Source organism: Larimichthys crocea, chromosome XXII, assembly GCF_000972845.2.
Source record: "Larimichthys crocea isolate SSNF chromosome XXII, L_crocea_2.0, whole genome shotgun sequence".
NCBI classification, from domain to species: domain Eukaryota; kingdom Metazoa; phylum Chordata; class Actinopteri; family Sciaenidae; genus Larimichthys; species Larimichthys crocea.
In genome coordinates, this window is record NC_040032.1 from 9,569,329 (window position 1) to 9,578,121 (window position 8,793).

General features: G+C 40.9%; 1 protein-coding gene across 2 annotated transcripts; it reads left to right on the forward strand.

The window, feature by feature from the left end:
- Positions 1-1,018: 1,018 nt before the first annotated feature.
- LOC104937700 (vasodilator-stimulated phosphoprotein-like) lies at positions 1,019-7,879 on the forward strand. 2 transcript variants are annotated; one of them, XM_027273871.1, is made up of 13 exons: positions 1,021-1,240; positions 3,281-3,452; positions 3,647-3,815; positions 3,912-3,960; positions 4,954-5,290; positions 5,373-5,464; positions 5,539-5,587; positions 5,676-5,718; positions 5,818-5,848; positions 5,959-6,039; positions 6,377-6,452; positions 6,662-6,719; positions 6,840-7,879. In XM_027273871.1, exons 1-13 carry the CDS (start codon positions 1,236-1,238, stop codon positions 6,887-6,889), a joined length of 1,212 nt encoding a protein of 403 aa, XP_027129672.1. In that variant the 5' UTR covers positions 1,021-1,235; the 3' UTR covers positions 6,890-7,879. The 2 variants fall into 2 exon arrangements, with proteins under 2 accessions (XP_027129673.1, XP_027129672.1); XM_027273872.1 differs by lacking the exon at positions 5,959-6,039 and having other exon boundaries at positions 1,019-1,240.
- The last annotated feature ends 914 nt before the right edge of the window (positions 7,880-8,793 follow it).

Genomic DNA, 8,793 nt, shown 5'->3' on the forward strand with positions numbered 1-8,793 from the left:
TCAAAGATGAACGCACGATGTGCCGCTGCTGTTTCATGATGTTTAACACGCTGCCATGAAATAGAAATGAAGTTATACAATTATAACTCATGAGAAGTTTCTCAAATGCACTCTCCATCGAGGCCGAGTCTGCGTTAAATATATCATTTGAAACATCGTCATCGTCATCAAAAGCAGGACGTCTGTGTTCCTCGTTTTCTGAACTAATGTTTATTCAGTCAAATAATGAAGTTCACAGTTCTTCTTTCTCTGAGGAGGAAGTGAAGTGCCAGTTGGCGGTGTGGTGACAGACTGAGGAATGACACATTTAACCCCAAACACTAAATCTTAGATCTGAGATCACGAAACACGACCAGATCCGTGATTCAGCTTCGAACACCCAAATTAAAAAACTACATTTTCCAACTTTTCCACTCGGTTAAAATGAGTGAGTCATTTTCATAGTTTGGCAGTTCCTTTTTTTTGGAGGGGGGATGACTCAAAACATGTCGTGGCTCAGCTTACCTTTATTACCTCTGATAGTACTACTGTACCTGTCGTTTCTGTTTCTATTACTACCACTTCTACTTCCAGTACTACTGCAGTTACTGTTGCTGATCCAGTTTCAGCAGGTTCAGAGTTAAATATGCTGTTTGATAGCACACCTAACAAAGTCAGTCAGAACTGTTTTCTGCTACCTGCTACGTGTCTTGCGTGCAGCAGGGGAAGTTGCATTGAGCCGCTGCATGTGACACTTCCAGCTCCTTATCTGAGGTAGTCTAAATAACTTTGATGAGGACTCATGACCTGTGTACAAGTGTAGTGAATGTTCAAACACACACACACACACAGACAGGGAGAGATATACCCGAGCAAAGTTTTGTATTAAACTTTCTCCATGCTCCGTCCCCAAATAAACAGTTCTGTGTGAAGGAAAAGACCAAATCAGACCAAATCAGAGCTCTGCCACAGGGGGATGCAGAAAGGAGGCGGGGGAGGTGTGAAAATTAAAATTTGAAAAAGAGCAAGTGAAGGAGACGAGAACAGGAAGAGCAAAAAAAAACCTCTCGGAAATGAGAATACAAAGGCAGAAGTGCAAGTGGTTGGTGTTAAACAATGTCATGGGAGAGTGCGACGGAGGTGTGCAGGCAAGAATGAACGCAGGTTTTTAATTGATAGAAAACGAATTCGCTCGTGAGAGGAGAAGGAAGTCGTCACAGAAGAAAGTAAGAAGCTTTGGAGACGACAGCTGAAATATGGGGTGAGTGGATTTTTTCAATCGTTTCAAATCAGCTCGAAGCTGCTTTTGTTTCCTCCCGAATCATTCTGCATGAATAACTGACGACATGCATAACGGTGCCGCTTCCTTTAAACTCGACTTTTGACTTTTTGTCTGACGAGCTCTTTAGTTCTGACTACACTTCCTGTTCAGACTCATCGCAGGTGTCACACGTTAAAATCAAGATATCAGAGCTCAGGTGCCGTTTGAACAGAACGTTTTATTAAATCTTCAGTTGTTGTTGAGGACTGACGACTTTAAGAAGTTAGTACATATCAGTGACAGGTGTCATCATCGAGGCCATATTAGGCAGCATCTTACCGTGCACAGGAAGTGGTCAAAACAAGAAAACCTTTCTGGCAGGAAGTCAAGATTTCCCACCGTCTACAGACCTCGCAAGAAGCAGACTGAAATGAACTCACAGTCACAGTGTCTCATGTAGAAATAAGTATCTGCAGACGTGCTGCAAGAAAATCTTTACGTTGCATTTCCTCACTTTTGCCTCAGACTAACACACGTTAAAGTTTTGCAAAGGCTGCATATTAAAAATGATTTCCCAAATGTGTGTACACATCCGCCAGAAACACTTTAAATGATACGTCTTGTTATTTTACAGAACTTAAAGAACATATACTGAAGTTTTCTACTGAAGTACAGTTCAGAGATACTTCTACTTTACTACATTTCATAGTGAAATATTATATATATATATTATAGTACTTTTTACTTCACTGCATCGATCTGAGAGCTAGTGAATGTATAAAAAACAACCAAATAGTTGTTTTTTATCGATATCAGTGATAATTATCAATTAACATAATGCATATTTTTTTAAATATCTTACTTTCTATAGTTTGAGCCCAGTTGTTGTTTATTGCATTTATTATTTGTTGATTTATTTTATTTATTTTTTATTTAAGTTTAGTTTTTTCTGATGTGATGCAACATTAAAACACGAATGACAACATGAAAGGCACCGCTAAATAAAATGTATTATTATTAATATATATATATAAATATACATATACAATGTATATAAAATATATCATAATTTATGACTCACATAGGTCTCTCTGTTGCATCATGAGTACTTTTGATACTTTGACTTTAATGCAAGACTGTTACTGTAATATAATGTATTTTTACATTGTGGCATTCCTATTTTTATTTCATTAAAGCATCTGAATACTTCCTCTATGTTACAGCTACAAACGACTTCTGTCTGATTGTAAAAGTTATCTCTTAAAAACACTCACTGACGGCTCTGCATGCATCGATACGAGCACCGAACTCAGAGCCACACTAAAACCTTTTTCATGCTTTGAGAAACTGAAATAAAAATAAAAACTTTCTTATCATAAAAGGAGCTAAAAGCTCAAATGTTATGTTCGTCGTCGTTGTTTCAGGAGTGCTGCAACCTCAGGCCATGTTTCACAACTTCTGTAAATATGTTTGATATAATAGTCACATATTTTATCACCCATGAGACAACAGCTAACGTTAGCAGTCAACCACTTCCTAGAACTGGTTTCATAGTGTTGTGTAGCGTATGATAGAAAAAGGTGTAAAGCACTCTGTGTGTGAAGGGCTTGTTTGTTTTCTGGATGAACATCGTTACATTGCAGACCCGACATTAACATGAAGTGACTGCAGGAATCTGTAAATCTGCAAGCTTAGACACAAACCCATTTACATCTGTCACGTCATGAAAATCATGTAGTCATGGTGCTGGAAGTGCTTCAGTGCTCACGTCAGCTGTTGTGCTGGTAGTTAGTTAGTTAGTTAGTTAGTTAGTTAGTTAGTTAGTTAGTTAGTTAGTTAGTTAGTTAGTTAGTTAGTGGTAGCTAACAGGTTTTGAAATGTAGTTTTATCTTGTGATGGCTCAGTGTCCTCCAGATTTTCATCATGTATCGTACATGATGAAATAAATGACAGTATGATGTCAAAGGGCGACGGTCGCCATGAGAACATGGTGAATGATCTCTTCTTTACTCTACATCTCGTCATCTGTCCCTCCAACAGTGAGTCCAGTATCTGTCAGGTGAGGGCGACGGTCATGATGTATGACGACGCCAACAAGCGTTGGGTGCCGGCCGGATCTGACAGTCCTTCGTTTAGCCGCGTGCAGATCTATCAGAACAGCGCGGCCAACACCTTCAGAGTGGTGGGCCGCAAACTGCAGGCCGACCAGCAGGTACTCGATTAGTATGCACACACACACACACACACACACACACACACACACACACAGCTGAGCAGACAATCACTTTCTCTGGTTGAAGGTTACACACATCAAACTGCACGAATATTTCAATTTGCCTGTAATTCTACCAAAAGTAAGAGGAGTAAGATTATAAGTCAGTGTTCTCTGCGGCCTGCTCCCACCAGGTGGTGATCAACTGTCCCATTATCAAAGGGATGAAGTATAACCAAGCCACACCAAACTTCCACCAGTGGCGGGATCCCAAACAGGTGTGGGGGCTGAACTTTGGCAGCAAAGAGGACGGTGCTCAGTTCGCCAAATCCATGACGTACGCGCTGGAGTGTCTGAACACAGGTAAACACACCGATGAAACAGCGTGAAGTGTTTCATGTGTTGTGATCTTCAATCAAATCAACTACTCTGACACTCATCCATGTTTTTTTTGTCCAGGCCCGGCTCATAATGAACCTTCTGCTCAGGAGCTGGAGCAGCAGAGGAGGTACTGTTCATTAATTTCCATCACAGACTGAAGTGACAGCTGCCACCGTGTCCTGAAGGCCACCTTCACATTCCTGTAAACAAACGTCACGTCTGAGAACCTGTTTGGCTTTCATGCTTAAACTCTCCCCCTTCCTGACGCAGACAGAAATGTACCTGAGCTCTGCAGGTTTCACGCTGACACAGCGTTTGCAGCGCTGATCTGTCGATCTGCGTTCCGATTAGAGAGTTTGCTTGATAGAAAAGGAGTCCGTTAGCGAACCCTGAACTGGTTGATGCAAATAATAGAATTGGTGTTTTTTAGGGGTTTTCACACCGACATGTTGAGACGACATGCTGCTTCTTTGTTGTCTCCTAATGCAGTATGAAAGACGAAGGACGAAGATAAGAACTTTACTTATCCCCATGCAGAAAATGGGTCGGTCGCAGTCGGTCGTAAACCGCAGAGTTAGATGGGAAGAGGATACAGATGAGTAGACTAGACAGGAAACCAATGAATCTAAATTAGAGAGAGATATACAGACCAGTCTCAGGACGTGTATATATCTTGATACACAATGTTCTCTGAATGAAATTTCATTAAAAAGCGAAACTCAGAATCACCTTCAGTTGTAATGCATTCACACTATACATGCCTTGTGTTACAGTTAAAGGTCTGCATGGTCATCACAGCCATCAGGGTCCAACATCATACTCAAGGGAATTCAAAGACATAACTTGAATTTGTTATTAATGACATAAGACTTGAAACAACAGTTTGGTTGTTAATTTACAGACAATGTTTAGAGTTATTTTCCATAAATGAAGTCACAGAGTTTGAATGTAAAACTAAGATTCACCTTAAAATTACAAAGAATATAAAGAATATGATCTATAATACGGTCTAAACCTGCTCTGTATGTAAAAGTATCATGATAACTTATATATCTAAACCTGCTCTGTATGTAAAAGTATCATGATAACTTATATAAATAAATTCTTTTTATTGCGACAGATTAGAGCGTCAGAAACAGGAGCAGCAGGAGAAGGAGCGTCTGGAGAGAGAGAGGCAGGCCGCTGCTGCAGCTGCCCCACCTGCCCCACCTGCCCCACCTGCTCCTCCTGCTCCTCCATCAGGTGGTCCACCAGCACCACCACCACCACCTCCGTGCCCTCCGCCGTCCTCTGGAGGGCCTCCGCCTCCACCTGGACCTCCACCACCTCCTGCTGGGGGCTTGGTGCCTCCTCCGCCTCCACCGCCACCTTCCGGTGGAGGCGGAGGTGGAGGTGGGGCAAGTGATTTGGCTGCGGCTCTGGCTGGAGCCAAACTTCGTAAAACAGCACCAAAGCAGGTATGATCCCTAAATATACATTTCCTCCTTTATGATCGGCGTACGTGTTCTTCAAACATGATGTGTGTGTTTGTGTGTCCAGGATGAGGCAGAAGCCCCCAAACCAGCACCGTCATCTGGTGGAGGTGGAGGAGGTGGTCTAATGGGAGAAATGAGCGCCATCCTTGCTAGAAGGTACATTAGCACATTACAGACACATAAAATAATTTAACATGAGGAAATGTCTTTAATACAACTGTTTCAATCAGGAGGAAAGCTGCTGATGTCCCTGCTGCAAAGAAGGAAGAACCATCCAAAGTGAGTCTCCCTGTGTTTTCATTATTCTGTAATGTTTGTAAGATTGATGAGCGGATAATAACTTCAAAATGTCTGTGCGTGACTACAGGATAGTCCTGACTCCTCGGTGTCAAAGTTCCCAGGACCAGGAGGTGAGTAATGCTCCTCCTACACGGCTCTGTTAGTATCTTGTCTAAAACAGATTATATTAGTATGAAGATTTAATCATGCATGTGATCTGATTTCACCAGAAAACAAAGAAAAATCTGCCACCATGCCGAGGTAAGAGCCCGATCCATCGTGACTGATTCTCACGTGATCTTTGACTCTTCCTGAAGAGTCCACACAAATTCAAATACAACCCAATCAACAGCTGCATGTTTTTGTAACAGGCCCAAATCCTTAACCGGCAATCAAAGGGACTCCGTCACGAGTCCCAGCTCTTCCACTTCTCCCTCCGTTAACGCCTCCAGGTATCAGTCGCCTCCCATCCCGAGATGCTTCTCTGCTCTGTGTGCCGGCCACAGTTTGAGTCACTGAGATGAGCTTCGCCCTCTTCTGCCTGCAAATGACTGCACTTGACGTTTGGTGGTTTCTGTCTGTGGCTTTAACTATAGAGTCTGAAACTTCTCTCGACCTTCAGTGTCGCCCTACAACTGCATTAAAAACATCTATTGTTGCAGAAGCTTTGCTCGAATGTCTTTGTGAAGACGGAAGTTATTTCTGTCTGACATGAACCGTGCTGCTTCTTCTCCCGGCTCTCCTTGAGTCAGTTCTGGCTAAAGGTCAACGTGGATCTTTTTATTTCAGGATGAAGGTGGTGAAAAAGAGCTCAGATGCTGGAGGAGGTGGAGGAAGTGAGATCGACATGGAGAAAATCAAACAGGTTTGTATCGTGCAACTCGATTCATTACAGCACGGCTTTGTGTCGTGACTTTTAATTGGTCAAAAGCTGCAGACTCTTCCATGTGTGGCACAGGAAATGCTGTGGGTTAGGGTGACGTCATGTTGCAGACTGTAGCTTTAAGATACAAATGAAATCCTGAAATACTGATTTTAATTCAAGTAACACAACATGTGTTTGTGTGTTTGAAGGAAATTATCGATGACGTGAAAAAAGAACTTCACAAAGTGAAAGATGAAATTATCAAAGGTGAGTTCTGACTTTCATCTGTGGTCTTTGGGTCATCTTATGAAGCTCCACAGTGCATGTATAATGCTTGAATGATGATCATGTGTTGCATCTTAATGTCTCTTAATGTTGTTAATGCAGTACTGCTCCAGGAGCTGCAGAATGGACAGCCAAAGGATGAAGAGTCCTGAAAAAGACTGAAGAACGGATGAAGAAAATGATGAACACATGTGAATGTTTTATCATGCAATGCTGAAAAAAATTCACAGATTTTTCCTTGAATTGTTATTTTTTACAAACTCGAACATGTTTTTTTTTTATTTCTACAGTTTCTTGTTACTCAGGACAGTTTGTGCAGCAGCTAACAGCATGTGAGACAAAGAGAGACACATTGTATTTGTCTTTAACAAACATCCTACTTCCTCCTCACTGTCCTGTTCACACTGTGGTACGTACAGGCACGGCGTGCACGGCAACATAAATAAAGAACACAAAAAACAATAACACGACAGCCCATAATAAATACTACCATGTGAAGCATGAAGGAGCAGTGTTGGAATGTTGAACCCTCTTCTTACACAACTCTCCCCCTGAAGGATTCTCGTCCACTTCTGCAGAAAAATAAATACTGTGTGCGTTTTTCTAAAATAATATTCGGCTGGTAAAAAGGTACATGCATTTAAAAACTTTACAGAATTATCATCTGCAACACAAAGAATGGTGTTCAGACTTTATGTTGTTATCATATTATTGATTATGAATGCTTTAATGTGTGAGCAGCAGTTTAGTGTAGTGTAGTTGGTTCATGTGTTTTGTTCGAATCCACAAAGTTACGAGTCACATCAGACAGATGTGCAGTGAAAAGGAAAAGTAGTGAAGTATACATGAAATATATAAAATATTCAGGGAAAGTACACGTGCCTAAAAATTGTAGTTGCCATATGTCTGGCTGTGATTGACTTGTGGCTGCTCCTGATTAATTTCCTGAACTTATTTTAGGCATATTTGGCTCCACAGCGCTTTCGTTGAGCTGGTACATTTGAAATATTAAAAGAACAACTTATAGGTTCAGTTTTCTTGTTGTCTACGTCACTGGTTTCCAACTTGGGAGTCCTGATGTCTCCAAAGCTTCACTTGGCGTCGCTTGGCCTTGATTTTAAGGGATTTAAGCCGGTCTTTTTTTAAATGTTTGCACAAATATGCAGTTAAAACAACCAAAGAGCTCAAAGAAAATACTGAATTTGTCAAAAAAACGACAGTTTTGTTTGACACAAACTTCCTGTAGCTGTTACACGGACTGTTTGTTCTCTTCTGTAACTGTTATACATTGAATTTATTCATTCATTTCCCATAAATGCTTATCTTTATGAAGGCTATGAGACCCTGAAAATAACATGAAATATTTCCAAAATATGCTGCCTGCTTTAGTCAGTTTGCTCGATAGAAAAGGAGTCCGTTAGCGAACCCTGAACTGGTTGATGCAAATAATAGAAATGGTGTTTTTTAGGGGTTTTCACACCGACATGTTGAGACGACATGCTGCTTCTTTGTTGTCTCCTAATGCAGTATGAAAGACGAAGGACGAAGATAAGAACTTTACTTATCCCCATGCAGAAAATGGGTCGGTCGCAGTCGGTCGTAAACCGCAGAGTTAGATGGGAAGAGGATACAGATGAGTAGACTAGACAGGAAACCAATGAATCTAAATTAGAGAGAGATATACAGACCAGTCTCAGGACGTGTATATATCTTGATACACAATGTTCTCTGAATGAAATTTCATTAAAAAGCGAAACTCAGAATCACCTTCAGTTGTAATGCATTCACACTATACATGCCTTGTCTTACAGTTAAAGGTCTGCATGGTCATCACAGCCATCAGGGTCCAACATCATACTCAAGGGAATTCAAAGACATAACTTGAATTTGTTATTAATGACATAAGACTTGAAACAACAGCTTGGTTGGTAATTTACAGACAATGTTTAGAGTTATTTTCCATAAATGAAGTCACAGAGTTTGAATGTAAAACTAAGATTCACCTTAAAATTACAAAGAAAAACGTCGGACATAAAGATTTGTATCATCAAGCTCA

Excerpts from the sequence above, each read along its gene's own strand:
- LOC104937700 (XM_027273871.1), top strand. Across the intron at positions 5,588-5,675 it reads AGAAGGAAGAACCATCCAAA|GATAGTCCTGACTCCTCGGT; the intron begins GTGAGTCTCCCT and ends GCGTGACTACAG. Across the intron at positions 6,453-6,661 it reads ACATGGAGAAAATCAAACAG|GAAATTATCGATGACGTGAA; the intron begins GTTTGTATCGTG and ends GTGTGTTTGAAG.